Source organism: Schistocerca serialis, chromosome 7, assembly GCF_023864345.2.
Source record: "Schistocerca serialis cubense isolate TAMUIC-IGC-003099 chromosome 7, iqSchSeri2.2, whole genome shotgun sequence".
In the NCBI taxonomy this organism is placed as follows: Eukaryota; Metazoa; Arthropoda; class Insecta; order Orthoptera; family Acrididae; genus Schistocerca; species Schistocerca serialis.
Genome location: NC_064644.1, coordinates 593,117,622 through 593,143,235, shown reverse-complemented (window position 1 = coordinate 593,143,235; position 25,614 = coordinate 593,117,622). Strand labels below are relative to the sequence as shown.

The window sequence follows — 25,614 nt, the reverse complement described above, 5'->3', positions numbered from 1 at the left end:
ATAACGAATACTTGGGAGAATCCACCACGAAATGCCAGGTCAGTAAAACAATACATTGGCAAGATAAGAGCGATGTTTTTTTAAGATGATAAAACCTTCCACCAGCACAACACCAGATGCAAGTGTATGTGTTTCATATGTGCCTCAAGCAGATGTCAGATCACACAAGAATAATTTATCACTTTTGGACTATAATGTACGGAGTTTAGGAAAGAAAATAGATGCTTTTGAATCATTTATCACAGGACTATCTCCACATGTAGAAATAGTTGCAGAACACCAGAAAACAGTGACCAACATTCAATATTGCAAATTAAAAAGCTACAACCTAGCTATGTTCTACTGCAGAGCACACAATAAAGGTGGTGGTATTGCCATATACTCAAGAAAATGTAGGATCATAACCACCACGGAAAAAGTGCTATGGGGGAACAATTTCTGTTTTGAGAAAGATTTCAAAATTGCAATTCTTAAAATCACATTTTGCACTGTTCCTTTCTATGTCATAAGTGTATATAGATCCCCCTGTGGAAACTTTGATGCCTTTCTGAAATCACTTGGCGGAGTTTTAAGTAAATTAATGTCAAGCTCTAGAAGTGTAAATCTTATCATACTGGCAGATCTGAACATCAACACTTTACATGATGGTCAGGAAAGCAAACGTGTTATAGATTGTATCCTGTCTTACGGGGCTAAAGATCTTCTTGGACTAGTACCCACCAGAGTAGCTAACACACATAATAGTTCAATTGAGCATGTTATCACAAATTATGACCACATCATCTCAAACGATCACCTCTCAGATCATTTAGGCCAAACACTAGTGCTAAAATGTAATACCAAATTCAAACCAAGAAAAATGTATGAGCACAGGTGAATATTATTTGCAAACAGCATTGCTACACTAAGACACAGTTTAAGTAAGGAATCATGGGAATCAGTTATGACTACCACTGGGGTCAACAATAAGTGGAACATGTTCACAGAAATTATGACTGAGCACTTAAATAGAGCCATGCCATTACAAAAAGTGAGAATCGAGAAAAATCAACCTTCAAAGTAAAAACCTGCGCCATTAGATTTTCAAACAAAATAGCTTACACAGACTGGCTAACTCAGAGTTACATAAAGCACTCTACAAGCAGTAAAATAAAAGTATGCAAAGAAGTCAGGAGATTAAACTCAGAAAGAATCAGCCAATAGATACAAAGTTCGGATAACGCTTCAAAGACTTGCTGGTCAATTGTAACTAAAATCAGAAACAATGAAACACAAACTAAAATTAATAACGTACAATTAACTGTGAATAATGAAGATATCTCTGATCCTCTTCTAGTCAGCAATATTTTTGATAGTTACTTCATAGATACTGCTGAAAATGATGTCACTATGAAACAGGATAGACAGCACTCATATGAATCCTATAACAAACAGAACTGCAGTACACTACCTGCAGTAAGCACATATGACATTCAGCAGCTTATGGATAACCTCAGAAACAAAAAATCAGCGAGACTAGATGAAATTTCTCCATATCTACTGAAGAAATGTAAACTGAATTATTTAAAACTCATTTGACACAATATTCTCACAGTTTATTCCGGGTATATACTAGAAACTATAATGCTAGAGAAAGAAGACACTAAGATCACAATAAGAAACATGGACATTCACAACTATGAAACACAGCACAGAAAAGATTTTCATATGGTTAACAGAAGATTAACTTTAACAGCGAAATGCCCCTATGTCAAAGGAGCTGTTTTTAATAACTTGTTACCACATGACGTTAAGAAATTGACAGGGGATACTCTTAAAAAGCAAGTCAAGCAGTGGCTTATCCAAAAATGCCCTTATAACTTGAATCTATCATGAATTACAAAGTAATAAGAAATAATGTAAACTAAAAAAAAGTTTTGTAAAAACATTATACTTAGTTGAAAGCACACACAAATGTAAAATTATATGTTATGAGCAATAATTTGAATGGAATTGAATTCAATTGAATCTGGTTTGTGTGGGTATTTCTCAATATCTTGAGGAGAAGTAAGAGATGGAGATCAGAACTTCGTTGAATTGAAATCTGATTATTAATAATTTTGCTTTTTAACCATGTTCTATTTGGTACAGTGAAAATAAGAGGGAGATTAGAATGTGCTTGAACATGTTGACAGCAGTATACCATACAGATTATTTAAGAAGGCAATCATTTGACTAGAGACAGACAAATAAGTTAATAGTCACATGAAATGTGTATAGGTCTAATGACATCTCATTTCTGTTTGGACATCTCCAGTGCACTAGTTTAAAAAGACAAAAACCACCCATTATCAGAGGTGTTGATAATAGTCACCAGGGTGCTTGCAGTTATCACCACACACTGGCAGAGTAGTCGCTTTTTATTAGAATCAAATGCGTAAAAAATGTAAAACAATATAAGAAAATATGTGAGTGGTGTGTATTTTACCATTATAATATTGGCATGTGAAGAGTTTAATTATGGTTGATCTTGCACATTTTCAACAAATTGTGACTGAGATTGTACAAACTGCGACAAATTATTGTTGCTGTTCAATTAACTCATATAAGCATTAAGTGAACTGGAACATTTCAGGGAAAGATCTGCAATTTTATTATTGAGTTTTTATTTGTTTGTATTGAACAACATCCCACAAAAAGCACCAATTACTTGCTGCAAGCACAAAAGGGAGAGGGGGGGAGGGGGGAGAGACAGAGATTTGTCGATATCATCAACATATTTCAAACTGAAATCATACGTCAAATATTACAATCTACAAAGGAACAAAAAGAAACCAAAGATATCAAGGAGGAAATGACAGTTCTACACAAAGTATTCTCCAACACACACCATTAGGTGGATGGGGTAATATAGATGTAGACGTAAATCCCGATGTCAGATAATTTTCAAACAAAATTTAAATATTTTTTTCCCCCAAATGAGACATATGGACGAGTATTACAAGTAATGCCCTAATCTGCCAGGACACAGACGTGGAACAAATTTTCTCATAGGTCAAAATATTCTTTCTAAACAATGCTCCATAATCTTTAAGATACTGAAGAAAGTCATTATGATACCATCAAAAAGTTGTTGTATTGCTATTACTCTTTCCTGAAAACTAATTTCAATCATGATGTTATCTTCTGGTTGGCATACAGCAATTACGTATTTAGGAGGTTTCTTAGGGCCAATTTCAAATATGTTGTTAATGCATCACGATTGGCCAGGAGGGAAAAGCGGTAGGCACCCGTTGAGGTGAAGAATAAAACATAGTTTAACCTGTGAAGTTTTAATGCCGTAAAGAAAGGCAGGCCTGGAGAAGCCGCCGAGACTGAATGAGCAGCTGCCCAAGAGAGCAGGTGAGGAGGGCATCTGATCGGTTTGGAAGGTGCCAGTAGAAGAGAGCAAATGGTGTGTCCGTTCCCGGCAGCTGGCTGCGGTTCCGCCCCCACTTGATCACCTCCAAGCCTCCCTATTGGTCGGTCAGGTCATAAGACGCACAGTTTGGTAGCGTTACCTCGTCAGCAACATGTGAGTTTAGCTGCTGATGGTTCAACACGTGAATTTCAGGGTGGTTCTATCCGGTTCTGGGCAACATGACAGACGCTGCAGCTTACCGCCAGGCAGAAGGCACTGACGAATATAAAGTGAAAAAATAAAAACCAAATTTTTATATTAATAAACCCATTCAGTAATGGCCCCCTACTGTACAATGTAATATAGGTGTCCATTACAGTGAGTACAATGGCCTTGCTACCATGTGAATAGGCAATAAGGATTAGAAAATAGTTTATAGATGTCCACAATGTCTGTAGATGCCAGATGAATGTTATATGTGAGACACACCCTGAATGAGGTCAGACTTCTTAGTACTGACTACAGTGGCAAATAGTTCAGTTGGTAGGAAGTAACTGACTTGACTTGGATGATGTCCTAAACATAATATGCGGCTGGCATCTGCTCAAAATGGCTCTGAGCACTATGGGACTCAATTGCTGAGGTCATTAGTCCCCTAGAACTTAGAACTAGTTAAACCTAACTAACCTAAGGACATCACAAACATCCATGCCCGAGGCAGGATTCGAACCTGCGACCGTAGCGGTCTTGCGGTTCCAGACTGTAGCGCATTTAACCGCACGGCCAGCTGGCATCTGCACTGCAGTTACAGTACAGTTATACAAACTATTATTCATGAAGTTTGTTGGAGAAAATAGTAACCTTAACAGATTGTAAATAGCCTAAAGTAGGAAGCAAAGAAGAAGAAGAAGAAGAAGAAGATGATGAAAGAAACAGTTTTTGACATTCTCATGATGGTACTTTTCAAAGACAGAAGAATTGGAGAGTTCGAAAGGCTAGTGGAGAAAATAGGCTCAATACTCCATGAAAGAAAAGTCAAAGAATTTTATGAAAAAAATACTGGTATCCGTTCAAATCCTAGAAATAAAATAACTTTCACCATTGCCTTAATGTATGAAGAGATCTGTGCATTCAAACACATTTCTAGATCATCTGTTATCATCCTTAAAACCCATCCGTCATAAACTGTATCAATATTCTGTAGATATTTACTCTCACAGTTCTTATTGTATTTACAAACAATGTAGGAAAATATAGATTTCTACTTTCCATTAAGATAACAGTCAGGCACAATCAAAAGTCACTTCCTGCCTGGAGTTTCCAAGGTTTGATTTCACTATACTTTTATAGTCACACTGCCCAATCAAAATCAAATTGTGAATATTGTACACTGTCAGCTGTATGTGATCTAGAGTGTTGATAATTTTGTGCCTGACAACTAATTGTTCTATTACCAACAACATTTTTCAAGACATTATTTTCTGTTGCTGGTGATCCCCACTGTCTCATGCGCACAACACAAGAACCATAAATGCCATGTTACTTTTAATCAACAACAAATGCAGAACCCATTTTGAAAAACTATGTCTGAATGGGTTACACCAAGTTTGAATTTAAACAGTAAGCACATTATAAATACCTCATTTGTACAACAAATACAAAAGGCATGTATTTCTTTTCCAGTGTCTTTCATAGTCCAGTGCAGTGGTAAACAGATAACAAGTGACTCTGTGTCTGGTACAGTCAGTGCTTCAGTTCATACTAAATCTGTGTTGTGGGATTGGGACTGCAACTTTCACTGTTTTAATTAAGACCAGATTTTCTTCATCACAGACATGTCGAAAATATTTAATCACTAGTAAGCTACTGGACACAAAGTATTGCACACTATATGCAGTGACATTACCAGAATGTGAATAGTAATTAGTTTCTTATAAAATGCATTTTAACCATCAGCTGTTTATTTGTTCCATTAATCATCTACTGGTTTCAGTTATTAACCAGTGGGTACAACACATTGCATCCCTTATTCCTTCGATGCTGAATAATATCAAAACTACAAAGTGAAATTACACGAACACCTCACACAATTTATCTTAAAATAGTAAAGTCCTATCTCATATCAAAGAGACAGATGTCTGACATTGAGCCCATTTCCTCCATTAGCATTTTGCACACTCCAATTCAAGCAAAACATTCTTCTCTCTTTGAAAAGTACCATTATTAGAACAAAAAAAGCTGTGATGTCTGTCTATTTGACATGGCATGTGACTGTCAGTATTTTACAATAAATTATGTCAGGTTTTTGTAAAATTTCACTGGATAATTTCCACATTATTCAGCTTCAACCAAATGTGGGATGCTTTTAACTAATCTGTTGTACCCTACATCCTGGATGATGGTTAATAACCAAAACAGGTAGATGACTAATGGAACAAATAACCAGCTGATGGCCAAAATGCATTTTATAAAATACTTAATGGCTGAACCTCATATTATGGAAACATAACTAGTTTCTGTTTGAGTGACAATGACCAAATTGGTTCAATGTCAACAGCAAATATATAAAATAACTTGCAGAAAAAATATTTAGGTTATGAATTAACAATGAATTACAGGGCAGCAACCTCTTATTTTAAGGGCAAAATGCCAAGATGTATTTACATTGCCAAGCTAATAAATTCTTGCACTGAAAGGGGACAAGAGAAGGAGTATGAAGCTTGGCTGTACTCATTTTTTAATTTTTAAAAATTTATTTATTTTTTATTTTTCATAACTTACAGTCAGCAAGTCCTTTTTAAAAACCACTTAAACCATGCCTTGTTTAGCAACTGAGAATTACCATTACCAAAATTAAGTCAATGACCCTTATAAAAATGGTGATACGGCACACAAGCACAAACACAAGCACGCACACACACGTGTGTGCCCATACACACTTACATGCCCACACATGTCCCCCCCCCCCCCCCCCTTCCCCACACGCACACAAAAATGCACACACATACACCACCACCACAACTCCTACTACCACTACCATCAACAGAAGCAGCAGCAGCATGTATTACTTATCGAGTGTAATATATACTATTACTTATCGAGTGTAATATATACTATGTACAGGAAACAAACCTAATATCTTGTATTTTAGAATTATTCATTATTGAAGGAGTGTCAACAACCAGCAGCAGAAAATCAGCACTAGCAGCTTTGTTTTGTGCTCGAGATACACCTTCTTTTTCAATTTCATCTGCTACTTCTTGTCTCAGACCAGCTGTGTCTGCTAGGATCATTGGGTATCCACCAATGTCAATTGTCAGTTCTAGCACATCACGTGTTGTTCCTGCCACAGGAGATACTATGGCAGCTTGTCGTCTACCTGTATGTAAGGAAAAATCACACTACCAATATAAAATGACTTCTGCCAGAGTATTTTTACATCTACATTTATAAACTGCAAATCACAGAGAAGTGCATGGCAGAGGGTACTTTGCAATGCATCACTTATTAGGACATCTTCCTGTTCCATTTGCATATGGAGTGCAGTTTAAGGTTGCAATAGTAAGATCACAATGTCTTTGGAGCTCTTTGGATTATGAAACTTCCTGGTACATTAAAACTGTGTGCCAGACAGAGACTCGAACTCGGGACCTTTGCCTTTCGTGGGCAAATGCTCTATCGAGTGAGCTACCCAAGCACGATTCATGACCCATCCTAACAGCCCCAATTTTCCTATCAGCATACACTCTGCTGCAAAGCGAAAATTTTATTCTGGAAACATCCCCCAGGCTGTGGCTAAGCCATGTCTCTGCAACATCCTTTCTTCCAGGAGTGCTAGTCCTACAAGTTACGCGGGAGAGCCTCTGTGAAGTTTGGAAGGTATGAGACGAGGTACTGGCCGAATTGGGACAGTGAAGATGGGTCATGAGTCGTGCTTAGGTAGCTCATTCGGTAGAGCACTTGCCCGCGCAAGGCAATGGTCCCGAGTTCGAGTCTCCATCTGGCACACAGTATTATCAGCGCACACTCCTCTGCACAGTGAAGATTTGATTCTTTTGGTTATATTTAGCAGAGATGGAGGTAGAACGGTGAGCGGACTAACATGCGATGATTTGAAGTTAGAAAAGTAACCCCTGTGCTAAGTAAATGAAAGGATAAAACAGTTTTGTTTATTAATCATTTGCCATCAGAAATAAGATTTATGCCTAATAAAAAGTTTTGATTTCACTGTCATTTTCTAAAAGTTTTATGGTTGTGACCTTTAATGTACTAATGAGTAATACAGTACATGGCGGTTCAGTTTCTTCTCCCCTATGCCGATATCTTATAATTGGCGACAAGTAATGAGGACAATCTTCACTGAAGAAGAATGCATAGGAGAACAAAGTGAAACCAAAATATTAAAATGAAAGTGGTGGTTAAGAGACTGATGCTTTTGATTATGATGATGATGATCTATGGCTGAGGGTGCACTGTTGAATGACTTGTAGGAACCAGTGTAATGAACCATGCAGCTGGACTGAGGTGTTCAGTGAACTTGCTAATCGAAAAGAGAGAATAGATTTACATTACATGCTTAGGTAGCTCATTCGGTAGAGCACTTGCCCGCGCAAGGCAATGGTCCCGAGTTCGAGTCTCCATCTGGCACACAGTATTATCAGCGCACACTCCTCTGCACAGTGAAGATTTGATTCTTTTGGTTATATTTAGCAGAGATGGAGGTAGAACGGTGAGCGGACTAACATGCGATGATTTGAAGTTAGAAAAGTAACCCCTGTGCTAAGTAAATGAAAGGATAAAACAGTTTTGTTTATTAATCATTTGCCATCAGAAATAAGATTTATGCCTAATAAAAAGTTTTGATTTCACTGTCATTTTCTAAAAGTTTTATGGTTGTGACCTTTAATGTACTAATGAGTAATACAGTACATGGCGGTTCAGTTTCTTCTCCCCTATGCCGATATCTTATAATTGGCGACAAGTAATGAGGACAATCTTCACTGAAGAAGAATGCATAGGAGAACAAAGTGAAACCAAAATATTAAAATGAAAGTGGTGGTTAAGAGACTGATGCTTTTGATTATGATGATGATGATCTATGGCTGAGGGTGCACTGTTGAATGACTTGTAGGAACCAGTGTAATGAACCATGCAGCTGGACTGAGGTGTTCAGTGAACTTGCTAATCGAAAAGAGAGAATAGATTTACATTACATGTTGAACAACTGCAGCAATCACAATAATGCTATGGAGCAGTTTTCAACATTGCAGGGCATGCTACACTAGGCAACCATAGCAACTGAAGATAACAGAAATGAAATGCTGCAAGAAGCAATGTCGTAGTTTTGCCTACAATTGCTGCAGTACAATGTTTGGGACTAACAGCTGTATATTTGAGTATGAAATAACATGTGAAGATTCTGGTCAAACTGAGTGTCGACTGTTAGATTTGTATTATTGCAAATTATCCTTATGGGCAAAACAGCAATGTATTTACCAAGATAAAAAGGGCCAGGATTACAGCACATTGGAGGAAGGGGACAAATCTAAGAATTCAGGATTTTAGGACAGTAATAAAATCAGAGAGAGGGGAGATCAACTATAGGAAGACATGACTAGTAGTGATGTGGAATTACAAAATAAAATTACTGCATAAATTATTTTAATAATGAGAGGAAAGAAAGAACACTTGGCATGATAACTAAGAGAGAAGGAAGTGCAGGAGACATAATGGACAAAAGAGAAGGAAAAATGGGAGATACAATGAGTAAAAGACAAAGAACAACTTAAAAGAAATTCTACAGTCAGTATTTCATAAGCCAGAAAAGCATGTAGCTGAATTTGAGGGGTTAGGAACAAACAACTGATACAAGAATTTCCAAATTGGCAACTTGGGAGCAGGGCTAGAAAACCAAGCTGAAACAGTCGCAGCAATGGAGCAGGAAATCCAAGTGAGTGCAGATTTATCTTTAAAAGAACCATGAAAAGATATAACGTGAATATACAAGAAGTGTGTAGTGATGTCACCAAAATGAAGAAGACAGTAGTGCAAACATGCAAGATATGTGATGGACTCTATAACCAAATGGAAACGGCAAGGAATGAAATTGCCAAGAACAATAACAAGACAGAAGAAGCTACACAAGAATGTATGAAAAAGGAGTTACAGGCAGGTTTGTGTTGCATACACAATGGAACAATGCTTCTATAGTGTCATGACTCTCGCTTAAGGGGCACTGACAAATTTGATATAAAAGACTCAATCCACACTGTCCCACTTTTGGCAAACTTCAAAGGAGGATTGCTAACTGGTTGGACAGAAGAGGAAAAGGTCAATTTTGTATCAAGGAAGTTATTGGCAGACAAGTGGCACAAATTCATAGGAACTACAGTATAAAGCAACACAGATTTTGAGGTGGTATTCCTGAAAGAATATGGACAGGTTGAAATTAATATGTGGATCAAAATGCCAGGGAGAGAATGTAGGCAGAGGTTATGCACACCAAAGAAAGAATGATAAAACCGGAACAAGATTACAAAGAAGGAGGAGGCAAAAGATTCACAATCATATCAACTATATGAAATGTATAAGAAAGAAGAAAAGACCCAATATTTTTTATGGTGTGAAAAGGAACAGGATAAAGAAGAAAAGAGCAAACTGCGAGCTTTGCAAAGTAGTGGTAACGGCCAGAATACAGTGATGGTTAAAATACTTTATGGGCACGAGCGACTTTATTAGCTTTTGAGGTGATATTTGCAATGAAAAACGATAGCAGTGCTAGATCAAACAGGATTGAGTGTGAAGAAAGTAGTGTGAGAGGGATGCACATGTGTAGGATTAAGCAGACAAACAGACAGCAGATGCTTAGGTGTCGTAAGCTTTTATTTCCTGCACTTGACACATGAAGAGCTGCCAGCATCAGTGGAAGCAAAAAGCGAATAATATACTGGACCGACACAGCACAGGTGTGTCTCCTTGTCAAATGCAGCAAGTCTTCCCAGGGTTAGATGTCAACTCTGCGCAAACTAGAAGCGAGTCTGCTTGCTTCCCACCCCTGCAGCAGTTGTGGACAACTGAGTTGCACCAACAAGTGCAACACTACACTTGTGGAGGGTGCAGTAGTTGATCTGTGTTGGAGTGTTAACCCCATTCCACTGAATTAACACCAGCAGGCAGTGTTGATCAACAAGAGCAGTACCATGGGCCCTTATGTGCACTTACCCCGTCCCAACAGACAACCGGGCATATCAGTTTACAAATAAGAAAAGAGATTCTATGTGTGTGATAGTGAGATATAAAGTGGTTTTCAATTTTACACTGTTGATTTTTTAAATTTTTCAGTGGGCAATTAAAATAATAGTGTGAATACAGGGTGTGTGAAAATAAAAATATAGACAAATGAGAAAGGGACAAAACTATAAGGGGGAAAACATTGGGACTGAATTTAATTATTACTTAGATTCAGTATTATCCATTTCTAAAGGTATGATAACTTAGTAACTTCAGCACCATACTCATACAATTGAGTTATTAACAAAGTAATATCGATATCAAACTTTATTAACTAATTCCAATTTCCTTCTGGTTTGTTTCCTTCAGGAACAGCATGCTCCATGACTGTACTAACGAGATCCAAGATAAAAGTTTAATTTTTTGTTATCTGTGATGTCAATGTGGTGCCACATCCAATTTTATTTATGATGAGCGATCATGACTTGGAAATAACTGCACTAAAGATTGCTACGCAGTAGCTGAAATCAATCTGCAATAAACAGATTAAAAATTTATGGCCATTACTGCCCTTCCTACTATCTTGAATACTGATGTTATTAGCTGCTACAATTTCTTGACGAAGGGACTCTGACATGTAGGTATTATGTTGATCTGCTTGATGCAGTTGTTTATATACCTTCATTAAGGCATTATCTGATAAATGAGAGTATTTGAATGATGGATGAATGTCATAATGATGATGTAATAGTGGTGTACGAGTCAAGGCAGGCAATTAACAGTTTGTTCTATACTATCTTGTTTGATCTATATTTTTCTGACCTAAGGGTTTTCTTTTTTTTCTCGTTGTTTCCCAAAGCTTTAAAGTATGGTTACGGTGGTAAGGTTACCGGGTCTTTGGATTATGTTTGCTGGGCTGAAGGTAGTATCTGCATCTACATCTACACACATACTCTGCAAGTCACCCACCACATGGTGCATGGCAGAGGGTACCTTGTACCACTACTAGTCATTTCCTTACCTGTTCCATTCACAAACAGAGCGTGGAAAGTGGAATAATGTGAAATTGACTGAAGTCAGAAAAGTAGCCAGAGTGCGAAGTACATGGAAAGGAGAAAAACAGGTGTGTTTATTAACCATTTGTCATTAGAAATAAAGTGTTCTGTCAAATAAAATGTAATGATTTAACTGTTGTCTTCTGAAAGTTTTAGGGTCCTGATGTTTAAAGAAGTAATGCATGAAGTGGCACATGATGGTTCAGTACCTACTGCTCTCACATCGATATCCTATCTTGTCTTGTCTTCATGGTCCCTTCAGAAGTGATATGGAGTGGGTTGTAGTATATTCATAGATTTCTTACTGAATACTGGTTTCTGAAACTTATTAAGAAGGTAATCATCTTGATGTTAAAGCTCTTTTGTCTGTATTTGCCTTAACAATAACATATGTTTTCGAATGGGGTCCACGTTTAGCAAAACACTATTTTGTTTTTGTCCCAGACATGTTTCACTGCAATTGCAGCATCATCAGTGTTTTTTTTTATTGTTATGGCTTCTTACCACATGGTGTGGTTTTCCTTCAGTATTACACTTTTAAAGTGTCTGTTTTTCTTTACAATTTGTCACCTGCAAAGTTTCTTTTTTTGTCATCTTCTTCATTGCAAAGTTCACTGCTTTTTGTCACTGTAACTGTCACTGTCTATCAGCTGTGATAACAAGATCTTGTTATCACGGATGATAGACAGTGACAGTGACAACTCAAAGCACTGAACTTTGCAATGAAGAAGATGACAAAGAAAGAAACTTTGCAGGTGACAAACTGTAAAGAAAAATAGACACTATAAAAACATAATACAACAGGAAAATCACACCATGTGGTAAGAAGCCATAACAATAATTAAAAAAAAAAAAAAAAAGCACTGATGATGCTGCAACTGCAGTGAAACATATCTGGGACAAAAACAAAATAGTGTTTTGCTAAAGGTGGACCCCACTCACAGGATATTTGCCATATATCTTATGGTGTTCGTAAGTTAAGTTTGGGATTTTCAGTACGTCTGTGACACTCTCCCGTGGATTAAACAAAGCTACCACTATTTATGCTGTCCTAGTTTGTATACATTATTGAAATACAACACAAGTAAGCAGTTATAACAGGCTATGCTTTATATCTCAGCATATTGTATAGATCCACATTAGCTCCATTATATTGTAGTCATTAATGAAAACTGCGAAGTCAGAATATTTTATATGCACCTACAAGAAAGAGAAAAGATCAAGTGACTTTCACTCACTATATCAAGCAACACCCCCCATGAACCATGGACCCTGCCATTGGTGGGGAGGCTTGCGTGCCTCAGCAATACAGATAACCGTACCATAGGTGCAACCACAACAGAGAGGTATCTATTGAGAGGCGAGACAATCGTGTGATTCCTGAAGAGGGGCAGCAGCCTTTCCAGCAGTTGCAGGGGCAACAGTCTGGATAATTGACTGATCTGGCCTTGTAATACTAATCAAAACGGCCTTGCTGTGCTGGTACTGCGAACGGCTGAAAGTAAGGGGGAAACTACAGCCATAATTTTTCCTGAGGGCATGCAGCTTTATTGTATCATTAAATGATGATGGCGTCCTCTTAGGTAAAATATTCTGGAGGTAAAATAGTCCCCCATTTGGATCTCCGGGCGGGGACTACTCACGAGGATTCTGTTATCAGGAGAAAGAAAACTGGCATTCTATGGATCGGAGCGTGGAATGTCAGATCCCTTAATCGGGCAGGTAGGTTAGGAAATTTAAAAAGGGAAATGGATAGGTTAAAGTTAGATATAGTGGGAAATAGTGATGTTCGGTGGCAGGAGGAACAAGACTTTTGGTCAGGTGAATACAGGGTTAAAAATACAAAATCAAATATGGGTAACGCAGGAGTAGGTTTAATAATGAATAGGAAAATAGGCATGCAGGTAAGCTACTACAAACAGCATAGTGAATGCATTATTGTGCCCAAGATAGATACGAAGCCCACGCCTAACACAATAGTACAAGTTTATATGCCAACTAGGTCCGCAGATAACAAAGAGATTGATGAAATGTATGATGAGATAAAATAAATTATTCAGATAGTGAAGGGAGACAAAACTTTAATAGCCACGGGTGACTAGAACTCGACAGTGGGAAAAGGAAGAGCAGGAAATGTAGTAGGTGAATAAGGAATGGGAGTAAGGAAAGAAAGAGGAAGTCGCCTGGTAGAATTTTGCACACAGCATAACTTAATCATAGCTAACACTTGGTTCGAGAATCATAAAAGAAGGTTGTATACATGGAAGAAGCCTGGAGATACTGGAAGGTCTCAGATAGATTATATAATGGTAAGACAGAGATTCAGGAATCAGGTTTTAAATTGTAAGACATTTCCAGGGGCAGATGTAGACTCTGACCACAATCTATTGGTTATGAACTGTAGATCAAAACTGAAGAAACTGCATAAAGGTAGGAATTTGAGGAGATGGGACCTGGATAAACTGAAAGAACCTGAGGTAGTAGAGAGCTTCAGGGAGAGCATTAGGGAACGATTGACAAGAATGGGGGAAAGAAATGCATAAGAAGAAGAATGGGTAGCTTTGAGAGATGAAATAGTGAAGGTAGCAGAGGATCAAGTAGGTAAAAAGACGAGGGCTAATAGAAATCCTTGGGTAACAGAAGAGATATTGAATTTAAACGATGAAAGGAGAAAACATAAAAATGCAGTAAATGAAGCAGGCAAAAAGGAATACAAACGTCTCAAAAATGAGATTGACAGGAAGTGCAAAATGGCTAAGCAGGAATGGCTAGAGGACAACTGTAAGGATATAGAAGCTCTTATGACTGGGGGTAAGATAGATACTGCCTACAGGAAAATTAAAGAGACCTTTGGAGAAAAGACAATCACTTGCATGAATATCAAGAGCTCAGATGGAAACCGAGTTCTAAGCAAAGAAGGGAAAGCAGAAAGGTGGAAGGAGTATATAGAGGGTCTATACAAGGACGATGTTCTTGAGGACAATCTTATAGAACTGGAAGAGAATGTAGATGAAGATGAAATAGGAGATATGATACTGCGTGAAGAGTTTGATACAGCACTGAAAGACCTGAGTCGAAAAAAGGCCCCGGGAGTAGACAACATTCCATTGGAACTACTGACAGCCTTGGGAGAGCCAGGCCTAACAAAACTCTACCATATTGTGAGCAAGATGTATGAGACAGGCGAAATATCCTCAGACTTCAAGAAGAATATAAGAATTCCAATCCCAAAGAAATCAGGTGTTGACAGGTGTGAAAATTACCGAACTATCAGTTTAATATACCACAGCTGCAAAATACTAACACAAATTCTTTACAGACGAATGGAAAAACTGGTAGAAGCCGACCTCGGGGAAGATTAGTTTGGATTCCATAGAAATGTTGGAACACATGAGGCAATACTGACCCTATGACTTATCTAAGAAAATAGATTAAGGAAAGGCAAACCTAAGTTTCATGCATTTGTAGACTTAGAGAAAGCTTTTGACAATACTGACTGTAATACTCTCTTTCAAATTCTGAATGTGGTAGGGATAAAATAAGGGAGCGAAAGGCTATTTACAATTTATACAGAAACCAGATGGCAGTTATAAGAGGCGAGGGGCATGAAAGGGAAGCAGTGGTTGGGAAGGGAGTGAGACAGGGTTGTAGCGTATCCCCAATGTTATTCAATCTATATATTGAGCAAGCAGTAAAGGAAACATAAAAATTCAAAGTAGGAATTAAAAGCCATGGAGAAAAAATAAAAACTTTCATGTTCACCAATGACATTGAAATTCTGTCAGAGACAGCAAAGGACCTGGAAGAACAGCTGAACGGAATGGAAATTGTCTTGAAAGGAGGATATAAGATGAACATCAACAAAAGCAAAACAAGGATAATGGAATGTAGTCGAATTAAATCAAGTGATGCTGTGGTAATTAGATTAGGAAATGAGACGCTTAAAGTAGTAAATGAGTTTTGCTATTTGGGGAGCAAAATAACTGATGATGGTCGAAGTAGAGAGGATATAAAATGTAGACTGGCAATGGGAAGGAAAGCGTTTCTGAAGAAGAGAGTATAGATTTAAGTGTCAGAAAGTTGTTTCTGAAAGTATTTGTATGAAGTGTAGCCATGGATGGAAGTGAAACGTGGATGATAAATAGTTTAGACAAGAAGAGAATAGCAGCTTTCGAAATGTGGTGCTACAGAAGAATGCTGAAGATTAGATGGGTAGATCACATAACTAATGAGGAGGTATTGAATAGAATTGGAGAGAAGAGAAATTTGTGGCACAACTTGAGTAGAAGGAGAGATCGGTTGGTAGGGCATATTCTGAGGCATCAAGGGATCACCAATTTAGTATTGGAGGGCAGCGTGGAGGGTAAAAATCGTAGAGGGAGACCAAGAGATGAATACACTAAACAGATTCAGAAGGATGTAGGTTCCAGTAGGTACTGGGAGATGAAGAAGCTGGCACAGGATAGAGTAGCATGGAAAGCTGCATCAGACCAGTCTCTGGACCGAAGACCACAACAACAACAATAAGCAACAAACAATATTCACTGAAGACAATCACATCTATCTTTTGAGGTCACTTGGCCTTTCTCCATGGCTGTGTGACTAGTGGCACAAATGCCTTTCTACAACTGCAGAGTTACTTAAATGGAATTATGATGTGGCTTGTAGCAAAGGGGAGGAAAGACGAAACAAACTTGTACAACACGTAAATTAGACAACTGTAAGTAGCAGGTAACAGACAGAAATAAAACAAAAAGACCTGAAGGAAGGAATGAAAAATGGATGTATAAGTTTGGTTTTTCATACATTTTCATACCCATCAGATAAAATGATAAGCTTCCTGACATGACATTTGCACATAAATCTGTCTGTTAAATCACTTCAGGCAAATGCTGGGATGGTTCCTTTGAAAGGGCAAAGTCAATTTCCTCCCTGAACGTTTCTAATCTGAGCCTGTGCTACATCTCTAAAGACTGTGGTGTCACCGCCAGACACCACACTTGCTAGGTGGTAGCTTAAATCGGCCGCGGTCCATTTAGTACATGTCGGACCCGCGTGTCGCCACTGTGTGATCGCAGACCTAGCGCCACCACAAGGCAGGTCTCGATATACGATAGAGCACTCGCCCCAGTTGTACGACGACATTGCTAGCGACAATACGGACAAAGCCTTCCTCTCATTTGCCGAGAGTCAGTTAGAATAGCCTTCTGCTAAGTCCATGGCTACGACCTAGCAAGGCGCCAATTGTAACAGTGCATGTATCTTACGAGTCTCATTTGTATAGTCAAGAGAGATGTATCACAAGGGTCATTAAAGTTAAGTATAAAGCAGCTACATACTTTTCTTGCTACCATTAAATAGTTATCCTGTTCCAGAATTCACGCCCGTCTGCGTTAGATAGCGTGCCTATCGGCCCCCTCAAAATAACACTGTGTCGGCACTTCTGTCGACACATCAAAGACCTCATTGTCGACAGGACATTAAACACCAATCTCCTCCTCCTTCCTTCTGTCTGTTAAATCATGAAAAAAAGCTTGAAATATAAAATAAATCAGCACCCAGCACTGGTTTAAGGCCCAAGTGGCACAAGCTGTCGCTTGGGTCGCCAAGCTGTGAGGGGAGTCAGTGGCTCACTAGCACAAGATTTGTATAAATGTGTATTACATGTTATCATGGATGGAGAGTCATCATCAGATGTAGAAGTAATTTTGTGTGTGCCCCAGGGAAGTGTGTTGGGATCCTTGCTGTTCATGTTTTATATTAATCACCTTGCAGACAATATTAATAGTAAAATCAGTCTTTTTGCAGATGATGCAGTTATCTATAATGAAGTACTACCTGAAAGAAGCTGCATAAATATTCAGCCAGATTTTCATAAGATTTCAATGTGGTACAGAGATGGCAACTTGCTCTAACTGTTCAGAAATGTCAAAATTTGCACTTCACTTCACCAAGTGAAAAGTGTAGTATCCTATCATTACAGCACCAGTGAGTCACTGTTGGAATCGGCCAACTCATATAAATACCTGGCTGTAACACATTGTAGAGATATGAAATGGAATGATCACAAAAGCTCAGTCATATGTAAAGCAGGTGGTAGACTTTGGTTTACTGGTAGAATGCTAGGAAAGTGTAATCAGTCCACAAAGGAGACTGCTTACAAATCACTCGTGCGATCAGTTCTAGAAAGCTGCTCAAGTGTGTGGGACCCATACCAGATAGGACTAACAGGGGATATTGAACTTATACAGAGAAAGGTAGCACAAATGGTCACAGGTTTGTTTAATCTGTGGCAGGATGTCACATAGATACTGAAGGAACTGAAATGGAAGACTCTTGAAGATAGATGTAAACTGTCCTGAGAAAGTTTATTGGCAAAGTTTCAAGAACCAGCTTTAAATGATTACTTTAGGAATATACTACAACCCCCTGCATAACACTCACGCAGGGATCATGAGGATTAGATTACTGCATGCACAGGGCATTCAAACAATCATTCTTCCCACACTCCATATGTAAATGGAACAGGAAGAAACACTAACAACTGTTACAATGGGATGTACCTTCTGCACACACCTCATGGTGGTTTGCAGAGTAAAGATGTATATGCAGGTGTAGCAGCAAAAACTGACACAGGTGAAAGTGTATAAGAGAAAAAGGGGAGGGGGGTGCCACATCATACAACAGCACGGTATGGCACGAGTATAACCTCAAGTTTGTTCCATATTTTGTTCAACAATCAATAATGCATAAAAATCTCATTAATAATTTACAGAACTACATGAAAAAAAGTATATCAGAATTAATCAGTTTGCAAGCAAAAGGCAGCACAGAAGTTAATAAATCTTGAGAAATGCTATAGTTATACTTAGAAGTTATTAAGTATAACCAATGCATGATGAACTTGTTCGTGTCATGAAGATCACAGGCAAAACTTTAGTAGAACTTTTCTTGTTACACATTTATTGGTCTTTATTACAAAGCTACAAAAATGATGTTCATATTTGTTTCCTGTACTTATTTATGTGAGAATTTAGTCAATTTATCAAAATTAATAACTGATAAAATGAGGAAATAAAATAAACAGTTCATCTATGGAGTTTCTGTCATTTATGTGCACAAAACTATAGTACAAATAAACTTCATTGTTATTTTGGTCAGTGACAACTTCACAAAAGGTGTCCTACTTATATAGCCGTAAATCAGCAACTTCTTCATTCCTTTCATTTACCATTGCTCTTGTATTTAATTCTGAAAGTCAGGTACAAAATTTTACATGGAGACAGAAAAAGCTCTACAGCAAAACTGTGGATTCCCATAATGACACAGGGGTATGGCAAGGCCACAGAAAAATATACTTCTCTATTGGGGTAATACACGTCGATACAAATTCACAACAATGTCTTCAATAAAAGGGCAAGGTTTTGAACATGCCTGGCATACACAGGATGTTGGCCTACTGTGCCTATACCACATTTAATTACTATATTCTTGTACTAGTCTACTGTTAAACTATAAAACTGAAAGTAAAAACAAACACTTACAAATAATATTAAGTAAACTGCTCTTGCCAGCATTAGGTGCACCAACAATAGCTGTGTGAACTCCAGACCTCAGAATTTCTCCTCTACGGTTGTCAGTCAAGTGTTCCTACAACCAGTTAATTAAAAAATTATAACAACATAATATTTTATTACTAATTCATGATGGGGGAATTGCATTCCAAATAAAACTATGAGGCAATGCGTTCTACTGAATAACAGTTGAAACATGGACCATTAAAACATAATTTCATTCCAGATCATTACGCATTGCTGCATGTTTTTCATGGCACTGAGTGACAGTGGAAACAAAAACAAAAGTAGACATTGTGAAGATCACACAGCCTTTTCCACCCAATCACATGTACAATTGATTTAGTATTTCATATGCTATTATTCAAACACATATTCAAGTATGTTGATGTGCATAAGAATGTCAACAGCAAGAAGTTTACTATAGTTGTGGAGCAGAGCACACATTCTCTGATTAGCTTACACTGCATAGGACATGGGGTGCCTGTAGCACTACTTTCTTCTTTGTACTGTCATGTCATACAAGTTACTAATATAGTTTTGGATGAGGGGACTAATTTACAAGATGAAAGAATGGTTTAAGGCGACATTGTGTAACACCACAACCCCTTTTGGGAACCTGTATCCTATTCCAGTCTCATCTCCACTCTCCTGAAGAGGGCATATATGTAATATTAGTAATTTACACCAATTTAAACTGTTGCTTTGACATTGTTCATGTTGTGCCTCACCAGTATATGGAATGAAGAAACATGTTGGATTAAAAGCTAATGTACCATCATAATTTACACACAATACTAACTGCAGGCACATGGTAGGAACACTCCTGCTATTGTAATTATGGAATAATTAACAATTAAAGTTCCGACATTTCAAGTCATCGAGAGACAGCTATTTTTATGTTTTTTAAATCAGAAATTATCTGGATCCCTAACAGAAATATGAAATGATGATTTTTCAGTCAGGATCAAACATGCTCACATTATAATTGGTGTTAGTTAATAGAACTGTAATTATGACTATATAGAAATGTAAAATTTTACTTGTACAAAATTTAATTAATTGAATCGAGGCCTTTCATTGAATAAAACTGATCACTCTGTTCACCTGAAAATGACAGGATGACTTTAAATTAACAAAATATATTGCTGCAATGATAAAATATGTAATTTATAGTCTTAATGGAAACAGACTCTTTCCTGTCTTTGTATGAAATTATTCACTGTTATTCCATATAATTTTCTATGTAATTTGGGAAGATGTATGTGAAAATTTTACTTGTTAAATATGCAAAATGCAATATGTAACAATACCAGTAATTGTTTAAAATCATATAAACAGAGGCAATTTGTACGCCGCCATAGGTCAGTCTTAGGTCAGTCTTAAATCAGTCTTGGACTGAACTTTGTATCAACAGCATGGAGTCAGACACTGTACGTTCGCCACTGAACGTACGGCATGCAAAATAAAATTCTCTGTGAACAAGAAGTACTGAAACTTATTTCAACCATTACACGATTCCCGTGTGGTGGTGCAGTAACATCAAGATGAACCTACAGCAGCATCAAGAAACAGCACCCCGGATTACACAAGATACATATTATTTTTTTGGTGGAGGATATCCGTAATAAGTCGTGGTATATAGATCACTGTTTTCCTTGTGTTAAGCAATGATACACATCCCAGACTTCACCACAAAAACATTATTGCCACATTATATTACAACTAGAATTCATTATATCCTCACACAGACTATAAATTGACGGCAATAATGGGCAATGGGCACTACGTAAATAGTGTGTGGGTAAGTTGAGAATTTGGGTCTGATGGGTGGAATGTTAGGGTAGTCCATGCAGTTGCAATGACCACTGTGGCCAGACAGCCCAGGAGCCAGTGCATCTGCCTAGTAAGCAGGAAACCCGGTTTCGTATCCCTGCCCGGCACAAATTTTCAACTTTCCTCCTCGATTTCAATCGATGCCTGCTCACAGCCAATGTCTGTAATTCCTTTGTGTCTTATTCTATAAGGGCTCCTGGATTAAAATGGAGTCTGTTCTTTCAGACATGTCTGAAAATATATAGACCAAAGACATAATAAGGCAACGAAATGCACGATCTTACTATGAAAGTTATCACTATATTCATTACTTTAAATGTGGAGTAATCCACCATTTAATATAATTCTGACAGGACAGTTTCTTGTACGTACTAAACTTACCGCTTGAAGATAACTATTTGCCAGTCATCCTCTTACACAATTTTAATACAGCTTTCAAATACTCGACTTTGGCTGATCTCATATTTTGAGGAGAAAAATGGGGGATAGGACGGCAAAAAAAGAATGAAGAAATGCCTGCCATTAAAATAATTACACCTGTTTTCATTAAGTGAAGTGTTAAATGTAATTTCTTTTGCTGTTTCATAGTCTTTATATTATGTATAGTGAGTACACCGACAGAGCCACCTGCTGATTCTTATTTGTCCTACTAAAAGATGAGAATCCACAGAAACACAAGCACTGAACAAAAGCAAATGAACAATATGTTGTAGTGTATTAATGCACAAGCACAGCTGAACCTTGAACCCTTGTGCTGTCTACATATGCATACTGCAAACCATTGAAAAGTACACGACAGGGATGTACTCGCCATCATAGCACTTATTAGGGCTTCTTCCCACTCCACCCACCTATGGAGGGAATAATGATTACTTAAAATGCCTCTGTGAGTGCTGTAATTAGTCTAATCTTGTCTTTGTGACCACATATGGGGGTTACATTATATGAGGTGTCACTGTAAAATAACGGAACTGACTCTGTCACAGGGTAAGCGTGCACGTGCCAAAGATGAACGACCAACAGCTGTGAAGCCTAACGCCTTCTCAGTTGAATGCGGCACCTCTGGTGTCTCTAGACAAATCAGTGTGGCTGTGGCCCTCATTTTGTTTTGCTGGAAAAACGATAAGTGCAATAAACGTGAAGCTATAGATGAAACTTGGAAAAACTGCTGCTGAAACTTATCTTTTACTAAAAGAAGTGTATGGCAAAGACTATTTATCAAGAATGTGAGTTGTTGAGTGGTTCAAGCATTTCCATGTTGAAGGTGTCCGGGATGCACTTCAACACACACACACACACACACACACACACACACACACACACACACACACACAAAGATGACAATATCAAAAAAGGAAGTAATCTGATTCAATCTGACTGTCTATTCAGTATTCAATTGATCGCTGAAACTGTAGGAACTGACAAAGAACAACTTGAGTTCAAAAGGCAGATATTCTCAGAATGGACAGGTCACTCGATAATTCGACCCCTGTAGCAAGTGATAGCTGAACCTCACAACATACTGTGCATTGAAGTGCCCCACAAGGAGGAATGGGTGTGGATGTGCCCAGAAGAGTTCTCTCAGTGTGTCTGCATCTAAATGATCATGAGGTGGAAGATATAAAGAATGCACTGTGAAGTTAATTGGTGCCAGAACTTTCATGGCAACTGCTTGTACGGCCATGGTAAGAGGGACAAGAGAGGAGTGACATTTGTCATCAATGGAAACAGCCACTCCATTTTTAGCCCTGTCTCCAGCAATATCATCCTTCCTGTAGGGGTAATAACTCAGTAACGCAGGTGTATCAGTGACTTTAAAATGAGTTTGCTGCAAGCAGATGCAGAACAGTTTCTCCTGGACCAGAAACTGTAATTCTTCCACATGTAGTCAGTATCCAATTAAATGCAGGAGTCCCTGTGGGAGCCACTGATTAATGATGGTTAGTCTTGTCTTTCTCCCACAGAGGTGGTGATTTACTTGGGAGGTCAGGGGGAAGGTTAGCCAGTGCCCGGCTCTCCAGTTCCTCCAATAGGAAACCCTCAGCTGCTGACAAGTGTCGTTGATATTAATTACCATTTATTCTAGAGAAGCTGCACGATCATCAATGGTATCTGTTCTTTTGAGAACAGTTACTATCTTCATATATATAGTTAAAGGCTACCCAGCCATTGACCTTCGTCTGTGAGAACGCGCACAGGTTGCCTGAACTCTTACAGGAATCGTCACCTTAGCGTGCGCGAGTAATGAGTGGATGGGCAAATATCTATTAGGTACATTACGTATGTAGATTGTGGACAGTTGGGAATAAGTTGGGGATAAGTCCCTGCAGTCGAGCTATTCATCTGTGTCCTCGGTGGCTCAGATGGATAGAGCGTCTGCCATGCAAACAGGAGATCCAGGGTTCGAGTCCCGGTCGGGGCACACATTTTCAGCTGTCCCCAACGAGGTATATCAACAACACCTATAGTAACAGAGGACTGGCAGCGCTTCCCAGTCCCCAGTTCAGTGATCCAGGGACACCGAGCCCATACCCAGCAAATGAATGCTGAGTCCCTTGGAGCAAATTTGCACAGAGAGTTGTAGGGATAAGGGAGAGGAGAATATTGATTGTGACAATAACTATGTGGTTATTTTTGAAATAAAATGTTTAAAGCAATAGTCCCATTATTTTACAGCCACACTTCATGACAATAGGCATCTCAGTGACACTCTTGCAAGGTAGCTGCTGATAAACATTTTGAGATGTGAAGTTGTGGTCCAAGAAATTCTTCTGTTCCAGACATTTTGTTCAGTTGGCAAGACTCAGTGGAGGAGCCCCTCTGAGGATGACTAGTGCAGTCCTGGCCGAAATGTCAGGAACAGAAGAATTTCTTGGACCAAGACCTCACATGCCGAAAGGTTTACCAGTGGCTATGTCATTTGGTCATGAAAGCCTTCATTCTGCTCATGTAAAGGCCAAACAATCATGTGACTGTATATGCTGCTCTTACTTGTATGTAATCAACATCCTCTGGAAGTTTTATTTTATGTGGTTATCACACATTTGAGTCATATTCTAGGGGGTGTCACATGGATGATTTGTAAGCAATCTTCTTTACACACTCACTGCATTTTTTGCAGTATACTATCAATGACTCAAAATCTTCCACTTGCATTATCTATGGTTGAGTTTATATGACCATTCCATTTCATACCCCTACAAATTCTTATAATCAGGTATTTGTGCAAGCTGACTGATTCTGATTGTGACTCATTGATACTGTAGTCATAGAATATTACATTTTCTTCATTTTGTGAAATGCAAAATTTTACATTTTGGAATATTTAAAACGTGTTGCCAATCTTTGCACCACCTTGAAATATTATCAAGATCTGACTGAATATGTGTGCATCATTTCTTAGGCAGTGCTTTTTTATACTGGGTGCTTGGAAACAGTCGGAAAAGCTTATAAGGGCGTTCCAAGGTAGGCTGTGCTAACAAATAACTGATAAGAAAAACATTTGAAATGTGGTGCTATTTTTGAGTTAATTAGAACTGAATTTAGCCAATTGAATTATTGCACACACAAATTTGAGAAAGCCATCAGAGATGGTTTCACCAAATGCTTTCTTCATTCAGTTTCCTAAAACTGAATGAGAGAGCAATACATGAATTGGACATGGGAGAGCAGTACGGATTGAATCCAAATGCTGAGCTGCCTCAGCCACTGTCATCTATGCTATGAGAACAACTGACACTAATTGTATCTGATGGGCCACCTAAATTTGCATGTACAATGTCCCGACTGGCAACTTCAATGCTAATTAACTAAAAAATCGTGTGATATACATATTTTTTTCTTAACAATTATCTCTCAGCACAACCTACCCTGCAACACTCCTTCAAGCTTTTCAGACTGTTTCTGACCACCCTGTATATAACTGCATCATGTGCAAAAAGTCTGAGGTTGTTGTTATTATCATCATTTGCCAGGTAATTAAAAAGAAACATGAACAGTAATGAGTATCAACACATTTCCCCAAGGTAATGCCTTAAGTTACTTCTACACATGTCGCATGGACTAATATAAACCATCTGCTTTACCTGGGACTGAGTCTACATGATCATTCCATTTCATATTCCTACAAATTGTCTTCAAGAGCCTGTCAATTCAGTTTCTTCAGCAACTCTATGACACTCTCTCACAGGTCAAATAAACCTGTTACTATTCATGCAGCCCATTTACATCTACATAAATACTCTACAAACAACAATATGGTACATGGTGGAGGGTATCTTGCACCACTACTAGTTGTTTCCTTTCCTGTGGCACTCACAGTTGACGTGAGGGAAAAATGACTTTCTGTATGCCTCCATAAGAGCCCTACTTTCTCATATCTTATCTTCACAGTCCTTGTATGAAATGTATGTTGGCACTAGTAGGATTGTTCTGCAGTCAGCTTCAAATGCCATTTCTCTAAATTTTCTCAATAGTATTACTCGAAAAGAACATTGGTTTCCCTCCAATGATTCCCATTTGAGTTCCTGAAGCATCTCCA

The 25,614-nt window shown here is 38.2% G+C and overlaps 1 protein-coding gene across 3 annotated transcripts in view; it reads right to left on the bottom strand.

Moving 5' to 3' along the window:
• LOC126412573 (tRNA modification GTPase GTPBP3, mitochondrial) overlaps positions 1 to 25,614 on the bottom strand; it is a 143,122-nt gene that overhangs the window by 44,709 nt on the left and 72,799 nt on the right. For all 3 annotated transcript variants that reach the window (XM_050082220.1, XM_050082218.1, XM_050082219.1), the window contains exons 5-6: positions 19,209 to 19,314; positions 6,512 to 6,758 (exon numbers count right to left, since the gene is read on the bottom strand). In XM_050082220.1, the coding sequence (XP_049938177.1) occupies positions 6,512 to 6,758; positions 19,209 to 19,314 (353 nt within the window). The remainder of the gene's footprint in view (positions 1 to 6,511; positions 6,759 to 19,208; positions 19,315 to 25,614) is intronic.